The following is a 20,181-nucleotide window of genomic DNA, read 5'->3' as shown; positions in this document are numbered from 1 at the left end:
CCTTCGAGGAGAAACTTGAAAAAAAAGTTTGGTGGTGGGACCTTGTACTTATCCCAAGCTAAATATATAAAAATTTTAGCACTAACCGGCTAGGATGATGAAAATTAGGACTTAATCTCCAGCAGTAGTTCTAGCATGCATAAAATAGATCTTTGCACTATTTTTAAGCTTTTAATATACATATATTCTGACAAATATAATTATTTCATATTTATTTTGAAATACCGCTCTCTACACACACATATGTATACTTTCCAAATAATCCTGCTTTTAGAATGATTCCTGTTTTGTTAAAAGTATTTAAAAATAACCTTTTAAGGGTAAGGGGACATTGTTACAAGAGTAAGAATTAAATTTTCAAGAAGTATTACTATAAAAAGATAATACAAAATTACAAATAGTTCGTAATTAAAGCAAGCCATCAATTATTCGTAACGCGGTCAAAAATAAATAAATATTGCACCATAAGTTATATTTGGAAGGTTATTAATACATTCGTTCTGGCAGAAGAGAACAAAGGGTTCTTTCCTCCCGACCCTTCATCTTGGCTCCGGTGACGAACGAGATCTTATTACTTCCTTTTTGTGAGCCCCAATTGCTCACGAGATCCTCTCTCCCACCTTCCATTCCTTGGTCCCTCTCTTTCCCCAACCTTCCTAACTCTAGTCTTTTTTCCTCTTTCTCTCTTTTAGTTCATTATCAGATCCTTCCGTGGAGGAAAATAGGAGTTCAAAACGAGAAGAGTTGATAGAAAGAGCATGCAGCAAGCAATTTGATTCTGCTGAGAATTAGTATATGAGGAAGCTGGGATTGGGACTGGGAATGGATCCAGCGATGCCGGCGGGAGCGACAACTTTTCGGCAAATAAAGAAGACGAGGAAGAACTCGGAGGTGGCCGCAGCGGCGGCGATGACCTCGTCGGGCGGCACTCTGCTTCTCTTCTTCCTCTTGGCCGTCCTTCTCGGCGCCTTGTCAACCTTTTGCTGGATTAACCAAGAGGTGAGTCCCCTCTACTTTCTTTACTCCTCCTTCATAACCAAAAAAATTTTGATTTTTTTTTTTTTTTTTGCTCTATATCAGAAGGGAATTTTATCAAGAAAGATGAGAACTTCTCGCCTGTCATTTCTGTTTTTCGGGTTATAGAATCTTCTACGATCAGGAAAGTCGCAGCGCGGCAGTTAATTTCGGAAATAAAAACGTTATGTAGGAAAATGGCGTGAATTTTTAGGCAATGATTGTTAGAAGTAAACTTGTGTCGTTGCGGTCCCCACTGTCGGTAGAATCTGGTTCTCTCCCTCTTTATCTCTTTGCTTTTTTTATTTTCTACAGAAAAAGAAAACTTAAGAATTATGTTCAGAATTATATGTAAGTCACGTAGAAAGTTACAAACGATCGCATTCAGGAAAAGAAAACTGTAAACCTTCGTGTTTCAAAAACGTGTCTGGCACAGATTACATTCAGCTTGGTAACCCTTAAAGCCCATTTTATTGGAGATAATCTAAAATAAAAAAATAAATTCAATATCAAATTATCATAATTGATATAAAAAAAAAAATGATAAAAAAAATGATTGATTTCATGCTTATTTTCAGAAAAAAATGATAAATCAAATAGTATAGGAGATTGGTATTTGATAAATTTCTGAATGATAATATCCATATTGATAAAAATATTCTAATAAAATTATATATTTTATTTGATATCTTTTAAATTTATACCATAGAGATTTTTGCAAAAAAAAAAAAAATTGAGATGGAGATCACATTATACAAAAAATTATATGATTATTATCATTATATAAAAATTAATTAGAAATTATAATATTATTTTAATATTAAAAAATATTTTATATTGAAATGTATATTTATAAATATGATCATATTTCTATATAAATTTATCTCCAAACAAATATAATAATTTTTTAATATTATTTTTTAAAATAATTTTTTTAATATTATTTTTTAAATAATTTTTTATTAATTAAATATAATAAAAATTATTTTTTATAATTATTTTTTAAATAAATAATTTTTAGAAATTATCCCAGCCAAGCCGACCCTTAGAATACTCTTCGATGATGGGTCAGTAGGAAATAAGAAAGTGGGACCTTCATAATTTACAAGCGTTGGCCGTGGCCACGTGTTTCTATCGGTGTTTGGTGTCTCAGCACGAATACTTGGAGCGAGGCATCTTTAGGAGCATCCACACATCACCGTACCTTCTACCTGGTCTTAAGCTCTACTCTGGGATGTGTCAGGTTGTTGGATTTTTTACGGATTTTGGTGCAATTCTGATCGTTATAGCCGTGGTGTATGGTTGAATGTCACTGTCATCAAACGTTTGTGGGAGAACACTGTGGAAGCGAAACATTCATCAACGCTCCGAAAAAGAATGCTAGCAGGCTGGTCCTCCATGGTACAGCGGGTATGCGCTGGTCCCCCGTTTATGTAGCTAATGAATACTTTGGACATCAATGCGAATAATATATCTATAACTAGGGACCATAGAAATGTCCCTAGGATAGCTTATCCTACCAAATAAACAGGCTAATTAGACAATGCTATGGATATGTCACATAACCTGCTAGCGAAGTTCCATCAGACATGCCAGAAAGGCTAGTTGGTGCTGTTTTCTTCCTATCCGGATATATTGTAGAACCTGTTAGTAAAGTCTTACTTGGATGTGCCAGAAGCAAGGTATTTATGGGAATGCTATTGACAATAAATCAGCTAGAAAGATGATAAAAATTAAAGGAAGAATAAGAGTAGCATAGATCCAAATGTCTTGATCTTTAAAGATTTTCACCACCATCCTATTATTATTCGAGAATAGATTGGATAGGAGTCCATTGTTGGGCTACGGTAAAGATAGAAATGTAATTGAGCCGAGTTGAATCAAATAGCTAGAAGTTTGAATTTGGCTTGAAACTTATATATATACACACACATTATATATATATATATATATATATATATTATAAATAAAAATATTATAATTAAAAATATATATAAATTTTAATGATTTTGTGAGATTTCAAATCGAGTATCTTCTTATTCGAGCTTAACTTAAAAAATTATTCAAACTACTCGAGCTCTATATTAGTCAAATTGAGTCGAGTTTGGACTCGAGTTAAGCTCAAATAACTTGTGAGCAACTCAACTTATTTACATCTCTCGGTAGGACTATAGTATCAGACTACACTAGTAATCTAAGTCATATCTACTTGAACAATTAGCTACTGATAAAACTAAGATAAGATAAAAATATATTGAATTAATTGTCGAAGCATCTTTAATTGAAGTATAATTCGATACTTATACCAAATTAAAATAACTACTCACTATGATATTTACCACCCACATCCTTGGCTCATGATGGTTCTAGTAACCAATTCTAGTTGCTGCTACTGCACGACCAACAAGATCCACATTAACTATCATACCAGCTCATATTTTTATTGGTCTCAGCCTATCATAGACTTCGCATAGCTTGTAGCTTCATATTGGTTGTCTCTCTTGAAGTTGTCTCTTGAAGTGTTCGGTTGCATGTACATTTTGAAACACCTCTGAGATCAACCTATCTGTCTTGTATTATAGTTGATCATCACTATCCTAGTATTTCACTCCACTAATCAACATCGTGGCCAAACTTTTTTCCCTCAGCCTGTACCTCCACACTTGATAGAATTTATAATCACCATACACTATTAAGCTCTTGGCAAGAATCAAATAACTTTCATTTATTTTGACTTCATTCAAATTAGTCATGACTGTTTTTTTTTTTTTTTTTTTTCTGTCAAGATGTGGTATAACATAATCTATGTTGGTTTGTTCTGTTTGATCCAACTTGAATTCATATGGGTTCGGGCAGCTTCTTATCAGGTTGTTGAGCCTTGGCTGTAAATTTGCCACCACTTGCCAGTAATTTTTTCCAGCAACTTCTTAATGCGTTGTCGAGCCTAGGCTATAAAATTGCCACCACTTGCCAATAATTTCATCTTGTTTGGTTGTCACCACCTGCCATAATTTATGCCTTGCTCGACCCCAACTCTAATAATTATTAACTTGTTGGCACTCATCACTTGCTAGGAGAGGTCTCATATTCAAGCCTAAATAAAGGCCAGTAATCATGACAGTTCTCAAAAAAGGTTTCTGAGCTTGACCTCCACTCTGCCCATATAATATAGGCATGCTGTGTGAGACTTTAAGCGGTAATGAACGTAGGTTACCACAAAAACAATATTTAGGCAGAATTTTATTTGAACACTGTTGATAGCAGAAACATGCGTGCAATTTTTTATTTGACACAAAATAAATGTACGAAAATGAAGTCCTTTTAATCTTAAGGAAGCAAATGAGGGCCTCATTGTACTTGGGCTGAAACTTGGCCCAAACTACCCAAACTCAGTTTATTAAACTGTTGGCTGGGCTTGGGCCAAGGCATGTTGGTTTCCAGGAGGGCTAAGCTGATCTTAGGTCTACCTATAGTTCTCTGCAAGCTGCGTTTTTGAAAGTATAATACTTGGGTTTTGACCTAGCCTAATTGATGTTCAGCTTTAATCCCAAAACCGCACAATTAAGTCCAATTCTATGTGAGCATGCCAGTGAAGCTGCTGGCTAGTTCGAGTCACCAAAAGGTCGTCTTTTCAAACATTCATGGTAAATGTAGAGAATTGCGGCCCATGTCAAGCGATTCATACATATCTGTGAAACATCTATTTGTCAAAAACAAGCTGAATCAATTGTAAAAGGATAGATCAGACATGCTTAATAAGTTCATCGGACAAAGAGAGAGAGAGAGGGAGAGAATTAATTGACCTCCTCCAAAATGAAGCATGTGTGGATGCAATGCTTATTCTTAATGAAGAAAATTATGTTCTTTTTCCTTTTATTGATCAAGCTCCATTTTCTGTTCTCTAATTGAGAAATTCTTTGTGCACCGCATGCGACGCGTGCACCATGTATGGTGATTGACTCACGGATAGAGCTGAATAAAAAAAAAAATTTTTTTTTACACCGCTGTCCGATCTCATATGTGAGTCAATCGTCACAGGCGGTGCATAAAAAATTTCTCAATCTAATTACATGCAGTTCTTCGTAAGCATCCCTGCCGGCATCACCAAGGCCCAGAATCTCGTCATACGCCCCAACACCACCCACACCCAAACCCCTCGACCACCAAAGCCCAAAGCAAAGCCCAAACCAAAACGACCCACAATACCCTTCACCTGCCCCACCGGCAACCGGACCACAACCCGCATCTGCCCTTCACCACCACGCCTACCTCTCCCCGCCTCCTCCCTCTCCCCCTCTCCCTCCTGCCCGGACTATTTCCGGTGGATCCATGAAGACCTCCGGCCATGGAAGTCGACCGGCATCACCCAAGAAATGGTCAAAAGAGCCCGAGAAACCGCCCACTTCCGGCTCGTCGTCCTCGACGGCCGGGTCTACATGGAGCGCTACCGCCGCTCCTTCCAAACCAGGGACGTCTTCACTCTCTGGGGCATCCTCCAGCTCCTCCGCCGCTACCCAGGCCGCATCCCCGACCTCGAACTCATGTTCAACACCGAGGACTGGCCCGTCGTCCCGGCCCGCCGGAATACGTCGGCGCCGCCACCTTTGTTCCACTACTGCGCCAATCATTCCACACTCGATATCGTCTTCCCCGACTGGACCTTCTGGGGCTGGTAATCATTCTGCTGACGCTTTAGCTTCTTGGTTCCATGCTGCATTGCCTTAGATTGAAATGGTTTGGTTGCTGAGGGTTTTGTCGGTGAAATTTTGAAGGCCGGAGATCAATATGAAGCCATGGGAGCCTCTGAAGAGGGAGCTGAAAGCGGGGAATGAGAGGGTGAGGTGGATGGACCGAGAGCCTTACGCCTACTGGAAGGGAAACCCCTTGGTCTCTGCCGCTCGGAAGGATCTTCTTAAATGCAATGTATCTAAAGCTCATGACTGGAATGCTCGGATCTATAACCTGGTATGTATCTTTGAATGCTTTCTGCTCAAAATGTAACTGTATGACAATTTGGAATTGGATTGCTGACTGATAGTAATGAGTTTGCAGAGTTGGCGCAAAGAGACTCAGATAGGTTTCAAGGAGTCGGACTTGGCCAGTCAATGCATTCATAGGTAAGTCATCACTTTTTTCCTATTTCCCACTTGTCTATTGCGAAAGCATCGGAGAGTTGAATCCAAACTAATGGATGTCAGGTACAAGATTTATATTGAGGGGGTTGCTTGGTCGGTGAGTGAGAAATATATTCTAGCATGCAACTCGCTCACACTGCTGGTGAAGCCTAGGTACTATGACTTCTTTTCAAGGAGTTTGATGCCACTGCAGCACTACTGGCCGGTGCGGAGCAATGACAAGTGCAGGTCCATCAAATATGCTGTTGATTGGGGCAACTCTCATAAGCAAAAGGTACCCTTTGACCATTTGCATTTAGGATTCCAAGCATACCCACACTGAGAAAAATCAGTAAGCAAAATCCTGTTGGCTCCTAGCCTTGTGTAATGCTTTCTTCAAGTTAGGGAGACATGCTATGAGGCTTGAGCCTATTAACAGAAGAAAGCTCTGTATGCTGATACGCCATGTGGTATGAGCAACTGGTGCTCTATACCACAACCCTTCTGTGAATTGCTCCTACTCTTGAATTGCATGAACCCCCTGTTCCACATGGCATGCCAGTGGTGCAGGGCTCTATGGAATCGTGCTACAAGTTCTGCTATAAGTGGAAATAATGTTTACAGTGGACATGAATGTGATGCAGCTGGATGATATGTTTCAATTGCAAACTTTTTGCCAATGGACCAGTTTACTGGTTTTGTTGGAAGTGGATCATTTGTCTGGCATGTGATTCTCAGAATCTAGTTGTATTGCATTCACTATCTATGGAAAAGGAAAAGAAAATTGAGGGCATTTACCATGGGAAAGATAAATTTATTGTTCATTTAGACATAATTTGGTTTGCAAGTTCTTGGAGACCACATAATTTATTGCTCAGCATGACCACAGATCAGATTGAAATAATCCTAATGAAAAATGCTTTCACACAAGTTGAGGTAGAGACTGTTCATAGGATTGTAAACATCTGATTCACAGCCTTATTGCATGATGCTTACAAGTTGTCAGTCAAAGAAAACTAGAAACTAGACCTCATCCATGATTGATCTAAAAGAAGATTTGCTGAACTAAACAAGAAAAAATCTACTTATATATTACTGGAAATGTTGCATATTTTGTTTTTTTGGAGCTTCTCAAAAACTCGGATTTTTCAAAAAAAAAAAAAAAAAAAAAAAAGTGAAGAATAGTTGTCCTTATTTTGGGTCTTTCTAGGAAAACAAGCAAATAGGAGACCTTTTCAAGAGGAAAGTAAGTTTCTTATGCTTTTCTCCTTGCAACCAAACAAACCTTAAGTAGAAATTTTCTTCTAATTTGCAGTGGAGATGATATGCATCTTGCAGAACCTCAAAAGACCTCTGATGTGTCTACATGATGTTGCATTATGTGTTCTCCCAATGTAAATTACTCATGCATGAAGCACTTTGATGCATAATAAAAGAGATTATTGATCTACAACAGCATTTGGATTTAAGTCACTAGGCTTCCATGTTTGTGTCCACACGTATCATGAATTCCATGGATTGATGGTAACATTGTTTCCTAAAGTTAACCATTATTGAGCATATAGCCACATTCCATAATATAGAGCACCATTTAGTTGTAAGTGGAAAAGATTGCATACCATTTAATATATCTCCTTTAGGCAAAACCATAATTTATAGAAGGTAAACTATTTATTTATTTATTTGAAAGAATAATATTTGAAGTGCCTTCTATCATCTCTTTAAGAAATGAAAAGAATTTTGTGTCCTAACCTTAGGAACACCCCTGAGCTTCAAACCCATAACTTTGCATTTAGAGGAGGGTGCAATTTTTTGGCTGTTGTGAAATTTGAATTAAGTTATACAAGGCTTGCTCAGCTAATGCACTTGTTCATTCTAACTAACTCATATGATAAACATGTATCTTGAGCAAAAGTTTGAGAAAATGGCACCATCATGGATTATGAGGTCTAGCACTCATAATAGATCTAGAGTGATGGAATAATGTTTGTTCAATTCTTATCATGTACATTGGCATTAGTACTTATATGTTTAGACCTCCATGTTTAACTTTGTTTGATCAATCACTAGTTTGGATGTCAAAGGATCTTATTGGTTGATAAAATGTCAACATTAGGCATAGAAACATCAGAGGAGGGTTTGAATTAAAAACATGAGTGGAGAAGTAAGAGGCATTGGGTGTTCCACTAGAATGATTTATTCTAATTTTTGAGAGATAATATAAGCTGCTTGAATGTGTTTTATCTTATCCCAAAAATATTGGGATGAGGGTATCGAAGGTTCCCTTGTTCTTTTTAAGTACTCTTTTTTGTTTATTTTAGAGCAAAATTTCCATCACAAGCAAGTAATCCTCAAGTGCAGGTGGGTCACTCTCTCCCTATCTCCCCCCAAAAAATGAAAAAAGAAAGAGAGGAAAAAACCCTCCTAGATGCTAACAGCCTTGGAAACTTCCCAACTCTAGTGGGAAGGTACAAAGAAAGAAGGCAAAAGGGGGAGGATGTTGATGAATCGAGTCAATAAATTTGTAGTTTGAAAGTTTCCAAAATACTTAAAATCATCTTTACATATGGATCTTGATATCTAGAAATGGTAATTGTTGTGGATGAAATTCATCCCGGGTTAGAGATGCTGGAGCATAACGAAGCCCGACGAGTCGATGGTGGCCGGACCTACAAAAAAAATCTGCATCGAAAGTGACTCCGGTGGGGATCCTCCGACGTTCAAGTCAGATTTCTCGCAACAGAAGGGGTAGAACGAGTATTTTTGAGAAGGAGAGGAGGCGTACCTTTTGGGGTCCCCTCGATTATCTTTTTTGTAGGTGAGGTTGGAGCCTTGAGGGAAAGAGGGAGGCCGTAAAAGACCCTTTTGCCCCTTATCATGTTCTAGAGCACCACGTCTAATCTTTTTGATTTGTTTGATTGGATGAATTGTGTCATATCATAGCAAGCGGGGGCCATCTTTATTAATTGCATGGATTGGCAACCAGAGAAAAATGTGGTTTTGCCCTGTTCATAGCTGTCGCCATTTTCAAATGGAATGATGTGGTTGGATCACTGAGAGGTCTCTTACAATCATTATGACAAGCAGCCATCTTTAATGGTCTGACACGACAGTCAGTTGGAGACTTTGGACTGGGGTCATTAGGTGGTTTGGCTGGTGGTAATCGAACCGAGGATCAAGAGGAGTAGGCCTCGAGGGCCGGCAGCAAGCTTGGTGCGAATGCTGAGGTCGGGGCCGACGGTCGAAGTCCAAGTGGCCGATGTGGCCTGGTCCCACACGAGGGATACGGTCTGATGGGATTGAATGAGGATCGATCTCTCCAGAGTGATGGGTTGTAATAGTGAATGATTCCGAGGCCGGTTAAGAGTAAGGATTGACCAAGGATCCTTGAAGAAGTTTGGGCTGTGGCATCCTTTAAATCAATGCCCGAAGTCTGAGAGCTATCTCTGAGCTGAAGGTTGACTTGGCCGAGGCATGGATTTGCCGTCCGAACTGGGGATCAATGACCAAAGCTGAGAGTGGAGGCCAATGCAGGGGCCAAGGCTGCCATAGGGCTCATAGGCCGAGGTGGGGATCAGTGGCTGAGGTGGGGTCGGACATGCACGGAAGCCGCAGGCATCCATGGGTCGAAGCCGAGCATGCAGGCACATCCTCTTCCTGCCACCTTTTCTCTTTCTGGTTCTCCCTTTTTTCTTTTGTCTTGTTGTGTGGCTTATAATGGGACAAGAGGGGACGAAAGGCATTAATGCCTCTCGTCAAATCCAAGTGACCCAGGGTACCCCACATCTTCGGCTAGTACAGAAATACTCCAATACTATCCCCACTCCTGAGTCTGAGTCAACTGGGTCGAGCGGGGAGTATCGCTGAGGACGTGCAAGATCATCCTCATGGGGTTAGCTGAAGTGAGGAGCCTCCTGCGGGGGGGGGAGGTGCCCTCGAAGCTACTCCGTCCAGGATGAGTTGCCATCGAGAATTCCGTCGGCGCGGGTCGCCCTCGATCGGCTCACTGTCACAAGAGCTCATTTCTCTGACCTGGCTCTTTTGCTCGAGGCCTGGCCTCCGATCTGGACAGATATGTGCATAGGAGTGCAAGGGCTCGATGCTACGGCGGAGTGCAGCACAGGGAGTCTTGGAGCAACTCCTAGGCTAGACCATTGGAGGTGCGTGTGTGCACGAATCTGGAGCGACGGACGAGTCCCGATCTATGGAAGGGGAGGGGGAGCAGCAGGTCTATTAGCATCGACTTATTAGCATCAACGACAGTCCTCTGATGCCGATCTACCATGGTAGGGTGTGTCCATCGGTAGGACGAAAAAAGTGGGAATCCACCGAGATCAGAGGGAATTAATAAGATAAGAGGGTGCTAGGATATCGGAGATTGTGCCGGGTCCATAGTGGCCGGCCTTGGCATGGTCCAAGGTGTATGCATATAGGAGCTTCTTTTCTTTTCTCCTTTCTAAGCTGGGGCCCAACTTTTAGCGATTTTAGCATTGTCGTAAATGACTTCAACATTAGCTAAGGGGCATGCATGGGGGTTTTCCTTCCGCATAATTGCTGTTGTTGTGGCTTGACTTCTGTAATCAAGTAGTTAATAAAATATTCTAAATGAAAATTTCTCACCTTGTCTACTTCTCCCCCACTGAAGAGCAGGTCGGTAGCCAGTCCAAGGGCTCAGGCCGCCATGGGGCCCGTAGGTCGAGGCGGGGATCGGATGAGCGCAGGGAGCACGAGCACTCGCAGGTGGAAGCCAGGCACACGGGTTCGACCTTTCCTTGCCCTTCCTCTCCCGCCAATTTTTCTCTATCCGCCTCTTCTTTCCTGTGTCTTGTATGGCTTATGGAGAAATGGGACAAGAGGGGGGAGGCATCAATGCCTCTGTTAGGCTCAAATGACCTGGGGCAATTCTCGGAATACATGGGAATTGCCCTTATTAATTATATAAGTTGACTTTGAAGGAATTTTAGAATGGCACGGCCTCACCTACCTCTGGAGACTTTGGATGAATGTCGTCGGATGTGGGGGCCGAAGCAAGGATTGGGGAGAGTAGACCTCGAGGGCCGACCATGCACCGCCATTGCGGATGATTTGGTGTGAACCTAGCCGATCACATGTTAGGTAGTTGTTTGCAGAGATATGGCTCACCGAAGAGCATCATGATTTAGAGGGGGTTAACTTTTCTCAGAATATTTTGATAGTCACTGGCATGACATATGATTAGGAGTAAGGATCGGTCAAAGATCTTTGAAGGAGTTGTGGTATCTCTTGGATTGGCATCTAAGGTTCGGCAGTCCGACTTTGGCCTCAACCATGCTTATCTTCGGCACAGTCGGGGTATTGCCCCCAACGGCCTTGGTATTATCTCAGTCTCTTCTTTTTTAGGTGCTCTTTTGGAACACTTAGTCGGTGAGCTTTCAAGCCAGCAATCAATAGAATTCAAACAGCACTCAGGGTACCTTACATTAGACGAAGCCAAAAGCACCAACTTCTACTACTTTGCAGTAAGCGAGGTATTATCCCCCAACAAGGATCATACTCATTTATCTCCGGTCTGTATTGTGATAATAGTTCTGCATGTTTCGTTGCAGACCCCTATATGATTTGTCTTCAGTATGACTGGGGTTCGGTATGGCTGGGGTTACACCCCTAACATATGGTATGCCCCCTACTCCCTGATATGAACTGGGGTCAGATCAAGGGAGTAATATGTTGTTTCTGAAGACACGAGTCAAGTCCCAATTTTTCAACGCGCATGATATACTCATTGCATGGCTTGGCCGCTTTATAATAGATAGCCTCGGTTCATTACCCCCTGCTCTGGCATTTGATATGTGACCTACTGTTTTTATGGGTGGCCCAAGAATTTCATTCCTCGAGCTCTAATGATTGATATGACTATCTGGCATGTTGCATGCTGTCTCAATTTATGAGTGTACGGGGGGAGCGTGTCGACCTTGTTGTGTATGATAGCCACAGAGATTATTCCTGGTACAGTGGGTTCATTACCCCCTCAGAGGAGTGGCTTGACGGTGAGCTAGAGGTGCGTAGGAGGCTTCGAACCCCTGGGTTCAGGCAGTGTAGGTGGTGCAAGCAGGGAGATACAACTTGAACGGCCAGATCCGGTGCTATGAAGGGGGACTCCGGATGCCCGGATCCATTGAATGCGAGTAGAGGGAGCTTCAGGGTCGGAAGAGAATGGTGATGTCGGCCCGGGGAACTCGAATTTATGGACCTAGCGAAGCATGCGGTCGTTGGCACCGCGAGGGAGGTCTACCATCATCAGAGAGGGAGAGGTCATCCCAGGTTCAGTGGGTATGGATCTAGGCGGGATCAGCATTATCAAGCTCGGATCGGGGGCTAGGCAAGATCGGTGGTGCGAGTTGGAAGCGTGCGAGAAGGGTGCAGGGCCATCCGTGGATGACTTCGGCTCTAGTGGGTGAGCTTCGGCTCAGCTCGAGGGTGAATAGGCTGGTAGAGCCCGACGTGATTTGGGATCGATTCTGCTGATGGGGTCTAGCGCTGCGAGAATGCAGATCGATCGGCATGGTCCTGCATGACCCGAGATTGGCCAGTTAGAGGGCTTCGGCACCGCCTAAGATCGGATTGAGGTTGGCTAGCATCGGGATGGATCAGGCTGGCTGTGGGCTTCGGCGCTGATCAGAGTGCGCAAAGGGGTCCGAGAGCTCATGCGAGAGAGATGCAATCGACCATGGAGGATCTGCTCCAACGTCATCGATCACGGATCCAGGGAGATCGGCCACGGATGGAGGCAAGATACGCAAGTGGGGGTCTTCGGTGATGATAGGGGGCAACGCAAGAGTGGCGCAGCCGATCGTGGAAGACCTACTTCGATTGATTTAGCCTGGGGATCGTCTTGGGGTTGCCTAGGACTGGATCACTTGGTAGTCATCGGTGCGGTCAGAAATGTGGCATGCAGAGAGGGACATCGGAGACCAATACCTAGACGAACCTAGTGTTGCCAGAGCTGGGTTGGGTCGGTGTCATCGGAGGGGGATTTGACCGGCCCATGAAAGAGTTCTTCCGATCTCCCTATGGGAGACCTCACTCCGTTCAAAGGTCGAAGGGGAGTTTGGACATGACTAGATGATGCAGTGTCGTGCCTCTTCTTCCCTTCGTCATTTATGAATACCATCACAAAAGACTTCGAACCCCATAAACCAGCGGCCTATCAAATATTATAACTTTCAATTGCGAGTGGCGGCAAAATTGTTGCCAAAGAGATTTGGGGGGGGCATGCCAAGACAAACTTGATCCAGTCCTTCTCAGTGTGGAATACTGTGCTCCGAAGCTCACACAAGGGCCTCGGGCCTGTAGATACCGGTCTCGATGCAGGCGAGGAGACCTTGGGGGTAATCATGAGCAACCTCGGGGTTGTCCGAGCTGCACGCAAGGGAGCTTCAGTCATGGATTCAGCAAGGCTTGGCATCTTCGGAGATTAGGCGTGCACGGTCTGAGATCACGCGCGAGAGGCGCGGTCGACCACAAGGGATCTGCTTCGGCTAGTCCCACACGGGGTCACTCCGGGGTCGCCTGAGATCGATCCTTCCAGTGGGTTCGGCACGCGCATGAGGACTTCAGGGCCTCTTATTGGTGGCTTTGGTACCAACAGAGGCGAGGTACACGTGGAAGTGCCGAACCGATTGGGGGCGGTGTCACATGTCAAAATCCATCGTTAAATCTTTCTACATGGCTAAGAGAAAAAGGGGAACACTGATTCCTAATGCTCTTCCCTAGGAGGGGGGCACTTGGATAGTGATTTGTGAGTGACATCCATCTTGCCCCATTTCGATATTCATGATTTTTTCGTCCCATCCTACCTCCACTCTGCCTTTCAAAAGAGTATCCCCAGAAAAATTCTCAAAAGCACGGAACATCGATTTGACAGAGGTTATTAGGGGGTCCGAATTCGAGGCTCGGTATAGGGGCTAAAGATTTGTCTGCTCGGACATTGCAATGTATCGCTTTGAGATGAAGCCCGAGTGCTTTGTTCTTTCCTCCCCAAGCCAGAGGTGCTGGTGCCTATTAAATTTGAAGTCGTGTCCAATGTAATAGGTGTGAGGCTATCCCATGCAATCTTGGTGCTGGCTTACGACGCGTGTGTAAGTGATGTGGGACCTCAACACCCTCCGAAATCAAATGCACACACGGGTGCTTTCTTTTTTCTTTTCTGCTCTCTTTCTTTTAAGTACCATCTGTGGGGGGACGGGACAGCGGCCATTACCAAATGCAGGAGAACCAATGAACCATAGCTACTCCCATGTGCATACATGATGGAGACGGTACAATCAGAAATTAATGGCATTTAAAGGCAACACGGTGCATTATTCATGAGGACCTCTTGGCGTATGTAACAAAAAGGCTGCTGGTCTTAATGCCGGTTCAGACTTGATCCACCAATGGGTAACTTTAGTCCTGCTTACAGATAATCGTAAGGAAGCATGTGCAGGGAGTTTGTGGACAACCATAGCCCAACAAACACATGAGCATTCAGATCGAGGTCTATGGTATCACAAGTAGTCTAATGCTGTGAGGTGTGGGTCGGCGTTGCTGGACGTAAAGAAGATGCGCGGGAAAACCCTTCGGCCAGGATCGCATGCTTTGATCGAGCATATGGGTGGAACGGAAGGTGCTTTGGTTTAATGAGTATATTGGAGGGGTTTTAGACCTATAGAGATCGGCCTTGGAGTCTCCGAAACACAATGCTTGCACAGAAATGTGGGATCTGCAGTCCTATCAAAAGGTGGGGTTTTCTGTCTCACTAAAGAGTGAGGTCTTCACACGCACTCCTACTGAAGAGTGGGACCTTTGGATGCGCTCCCACTGAACAGTGGGGGCTTCGACTGCTCTCCCACTGAGTGGGGGCTTTGCCTGCTCTCCCATTGAACAGTGGGGGCTTTCGGCTGCTTTTCACTGAAGAGTGGGGCTTGATTGTACTTTCATTGAAGAGTGGGGGCTTTGCCTGCTCTCCCACTGAGTAGGAACTTCGACTGCTCTCTAATCACTGTCGTAGGCGTCAAAAATAAACCTAATTCACTACTATGTAGTTAGGATGAATCAGAATCGTATCTACAGGGATCGCATTAGTTATGATTGGTGTTTTAATCTTAAATTGAAGATGAATAGAAGTCGATTAATTAGAAGACTACTAAATAAGCAAACAAAGAAACAAACAACCTAATTAAAGATTAACTTCAAATATGAGAGAAGTTTCTCGGATCTCAACTGTTTTTTGTTCGACAATTGGTACCCTTCTTAACATGTCTTTGCTTTGATATCTAAATAATAAAGATATAGCCTATCTTAGAGATCACGGCCTGTCTCTTAAAGTTATAGGCTAGTCTAAATTATCTAGATATAAAAGTCAATAAATCTATGATCAATTCCGAGCATAGTCTATCTCGCTGAGCACGAGTCGTATCCTTAGATCACGATCCATCTCTACATAGTCATAGACTATTCAAAGACTCGTATCATATGTAAAATAAATAAAAGACAAATAAGAAGAAAGAAAATCAAGTCTTTTATTGCATATCAAAAAGGTAATACAAAAGATTTAAAAAGGAAGAACACTATCTAGAGAAGTTACAGCGATTTTTGAGAACTTGGAGAACTAACCGCGCATAGAGGAGATGTTGAAGAATGAAATCTGCTACATCTTTGGACTCTTGAAGGTGCTCTTTTTGCCCATGGATCTTTTAGACTTCAGATACGAACCTCTTTGATGTTTGGATGGGTGAAGGGAGAAGGGAAGAAGGTGGAGATGTTTTAATGGAGAGAAAGAGGGAGAGAGAGAGGGATGGAAGGGAGAGAGATGATCCCCACAAGAGGGTTGATGTGATCAAAGGAGGGTTTTAGGGCTGTATTTATAGAGTGGAGGCTAGGGTTTCAAGAGATTTTGAGGTGTGGAATTTTAGAAGAGTTTTAGGTGCATGAGGAGTTTAAGACGTGAAGGAATAGCGCCGCATGACTGTGGGTCGGCATGAGGAAGAATTATGCGAGAGAGAGGGAGCTAAGAGACTTTATCGCGTGAACCTGAGTTGGGATGCGTGCGTTCAGATATGGGGCATTTAAGAGAAAATACGTGCAGTTATGAAAGCTTGGGAAGTTGGGGACCCCACATGAGAAGAAATAGGTGGGAAAGAGTGGGATCTGTTGTGGAGATTTGGTTTGGGTGAGAAAAGGGAAGCTTCAGTGTGAGGCATGGACTTTGGAGAGGCTTGCTTGATGTGATGCATGAAGTTTGGGAGAGAATTCACGTGGGAGTTTTTGGCTGTGCGGGAAAGCAATAGGAGGGAAGTGGGGGCCGCGCATGAAAGGAAGTATTAATGTGAAAAAGAAAAGAAAGTGGGACCGCATAAATAAAAAGAGAAGGTGCATGGATTTTTGTGCGTGGAGTTTGGGATTTAAGAGAGAAAGGAGTAGGGCTCGTTGGGAATTAATGTGAGAAGAGGAGTTTGGGAGCATGTGGAGGTCCTGGGGGTGGAAAGGAAATGGTGGATTTTAATTGGAAAGAGGAGAATAGCGTGAAATTATATTGAGGCACGCGAGGTCTTTCTCTAATTGCGCCCAGCTAGCTTCGCCAAGCCATATGCCGCGCCCAATAATCGCACCGCTTCTTCTGTGGGTCCATAATGCCGTTCGATCTTCACAAGTGCATAGGTCCAAAAGTCCACAGGCCATTTCAAATTATAATTGTTAAGGGCCTTGCTAGTTGGTGTGAATAAATTTTCATAATTCCTGAAAACAAACATAAGAAGCATCAAATGCTAAATAAAAGAAATTAAATAATGCAAATTTTAGTATTTTTTGTGTCATATTTAATGTATTCATCACACCCCTTAACTTAAACTTTACTCATCTTCGAGTAAAATAAATAAATTAGCAATATGTACCGACTCGTCTTTGAATTAGAAGTTATCTTAGGCACCCTAAAGGCAGCTGATCTCTGGCCAAACCATTAAAGAGGTACTTCATCGAATTACTAATTTGACCCAGTTAGAGGTTGAGTATTAGCCATAAAAATTCTTTGAGATTTCTTTCACCAACTCTTCACTCTACTCTTTAAATCCGTTAACTAGATGTGAGTTGGATTTATTGTCTTCTTGCAATTTAGTCCCTTTTACTATCTTTTTTTTATTTTTTATTTGTTTTTATTTTTTTAACCTTTATAACCGATTTCTTGCATCCCCATCTTTTGATGCGAACCATAATGTTTACTTAGACAAAGAGGCCCGGTTACTCAGTGAGACAATGCTAAACTCTTTTTTTTCTTTTTTTAAACATAAACTCAAGGAAAATTTTTTGCATACCTCGATTTTTTCACTCAAACTCCCATGAAATGGATTCTTCATTGAGATCGGTAAGAAGAGGATTCTGGAATCACTCCAAAATTTAGTCTGATCTAAATCCTACCATTCATTGGGCTTTCTTAATAATTTGCCCCTTAGTATTTCTAAAATTATCTAGACCGTTAATCTCTCATTGATTAGGATGCTTAATTAACTTCAAATCAAGATAGAATTTGGGTGCACAAAGCTAATTATTTCTGATCATACTTGAGGACTTACTTAAATTTAAGTTAGTTTATTCCCCCCAAACTAAATTTTCATTGTCTCCAATGGAAGAAAAAAAACTTTAGAAAGGGTGCAAAATGAGGGATACCACCTGATATGTTTTTACAAGTTCTTCCTTATACTCCAATGGGCTCTTATAGGATGCTGAAGATGTGCTTCCCAAAAAATTGGATAACTGAAAATAAAATGTTGGGTTGCCTCCTAACCAGTGCTAAATTTAAAATCTTCAATCGGATTTTTATTAAGACTACTCTAAAAATTGGATTGCCTCCCAACAAGCGTTAAGTTTAAAATCTTCAATCAGACTTTATGATTCTGCCTATCCTATGTCGAATATGGGATTGACAAACTCCAATGGTTTTGGATTGTCAATCTCAAAAGACAGCTTGCCACCCCATTATTGATAAAGTTCATTATTTTTTTATTATCAATTTTCAAAAAGTAGTTCATAACCTTATTATTATCAATTTTGGAAGATATTTGCGACCTCATTTTCAGTCTCTTGTTAATTGAGAATTGTTTCTATATATTCTTCTAAAATGCTCCTAAATTAGGTTTTTGGATTAGGAGTTGGATTCGATGCATTAATTACTGGGAGCATGTCATATGGTCCTATATATATATATACTTAGATATGATCGAGGGTGGCTTCAGTTCTAAGACCGATGGTGATTCTAAAGAAGAAACTATTGGAGCAGGTATTGCAGGTAAATGCTCATGTTTCTCAATCCATGGGGGAGTGGTGCTAAAATTAAGTGACTGTAGTAATGTGTGCATATTTTTAACATACCTATCTAGATCAAAATCATCTACTTCAAAAGGATCCCAACGTGTATATACTGGGTCCTGAGAAATTCTTCTAGAGGTAGCTTTCTCTATTGTATCTTTTAGGGGTGAAGCCATATGGTAGAATTGGGTTGCTCTGATTAATTTTTTTTTATTTAAAAGAAGAGGGTGAGAAGAAGAGAAAAGAAGAGGAAGAAAGAAAAGTTCTAAAGATGAGAACCCTAAGAGAGACCTAGATCTAGAGATGATATATGTGAAGAATTTAATTTAGGTTGGATGTTTTCAATTAGCAATCAAGTAGGTCAATCAATCTTAGCTAAGGATTGTCCTAAATCGAGACAGCTCCTAACTGTCAAGGTCACCTTCGAGCATTTCAAGTAAAAGACTAGCCATTCAACTGGTCAGATAAGTGTAAGGTGGTGAGGTCTCCCCGTTGCTTTCTTTAAACACCAATTAAATTACCAGATAAGCGAACGAAATCAATTAATGAACCACCTTCTTTCGGGACGTAATCCCTGAACCACTTACCTAGACACAGTTAATTGACTAATTCTAATCCAGTTCAACTCTTAGGATTTTTTGTCCTATTGAGCTTGAGAATCCTTAGGGCCAATGTCTAATTATTTTAAATTAAAGTTTAGGTCAATGCAAATGCAGGATGGTGATTTATGGGCCAAAAAGGATAATCAAATCTCCATATTATCTTGTTTAATTGGGTTAAGTGCCCTTAAGATGTTTTATAGAATTATGCGATGCAAAAAGAAAGGATGTCCAATACAAATAAGAAGCTTTTTAAGGTTTAATTAGTTTTCTATTTTAGTTAAGTGTTATGTGGTGTTTTTATTTTCTTTATATGTTAGGTTATTTAAAGTAAGAAAAATAAAAGATAGGTTTTAATTAAGTTAATTAAACTTGAAAAATTTTTAGAGAATCTAACTAAATAAGAAGTAAATTAAGTTAAGATTAAAAGGCAACTAGGTCTCCTACAAAAAAAGCAAGCAATCAAATCTACTTTTAGGGCAGTAAATTATTTTAAGTTATAAAAAGTAGTAAATCACTATATTATAGGAAGTAGAAAATTCTTCTAAAGTACTCTAACTAGAAAGTAGTAAATCTACCATGTATGAAACAAAATATAAGGCAGAAATTTAAAGAGTAAAAATATGCAATTAAAATAAAACAGTAAATAAGAAATAATTTTTTTTGATTTTTTTTTAAGACTCAAAAGTAACTATGCTACGATCCTCGGCAATGGTGTCAAAATTTGATCACTGTCGTAGGCGGTCAAAAATAAATCTAATTCACTACTATATAGTTTGGTTGAATCAGGATCGTATCCATAGGGATCGCATTAGTTACGATTGAGTTGTTTTAATTTTAAATTGAAGATGAATAGAATTGATTATTTAGAAGACTACTAAATAAGCAAATAAGAAAATAAACAATGTAATTAAAGATTAACTTCAAATATGAGAGAAGTATTTCAAGATCTCAATTTTTTTTTGTTCGACAGTTGGTATCCTCCTTAACATGCCTTTGCTTTGATATCTAAACAATAAAAATATAGAGTACCCCGTACTCATAAATCACGGTCCGTCTCTTAAAGTTATAGGCTAGTCTAAATTATCTAGATACAAAAGCCAATAAATCTATGATCGATTTTTGAGAATAACCTA

The 20,181-nt window shown here is 41.1% G+C and overlaps 1 protein-coding gene across 5 annotated transcripts in view; it reads left to right on the top strand.

The window, feature by feature from the left end:
• Positions 1-503: 503 nt before the first annotated feature.
• LOC105032358 (uncharacterized) overlaps positions 504-20,181 on the top strand; it is a 31,273-nt gene continuing 11,595 nt past the window's right edge. For 2 of the 5 annotated variants that reach the window (XM_019846277.3, XM_010906797.4), the window contains exons 1-6: positions 504-584; positions 693-999; positions 5,091-5,686; positions 5,787-5,979; positions 6,067-6,131; positions 6,213-6,423. In XM_019846277.3, the coding sequence (XP_019701836.1) occupies positions 796-999; positions 5,091-5,686; positions 5,787-5,979; positions 6,067-6,131; positions 6,213-6,423 (1,269 nt within the window). In that variant the 5' untranslated portion in view covers positions 504-584; positions 693-795. Of the gene's footprint in view, positions 585-692; positions 1,000-2,034; positions 2,425-4,924; positions 5,687-5,786; positions 5,980-6,066; positions 6,132-6,212; positions 6,424-20,181 lie in introns of those variants that run through there. The other 3 variants (XM_073256468.1, XM_073256467.1, XM_073256466.1) reach the window with 3 other exon arrangements.

Source organism: Elaeis guineensis, chromosome 4 (genome assembly GCF_000442705.2).
Source record: "Elaeis guineensis isolate ETL-2024a chromosome 4, EG11, whole genome shotgun sequence".
NCBI lineage: Eukaryota > Viridiplantae > Streptophyta > Magnoliopsida > Arecales > Arecaceae > Elaeis > Elaeis guineensis.
The sequence above is the reverse complement of the archived record's forward strand: the minus strand, read 5'-3'. Positions and strand labels throughout refer to the sequence as shown.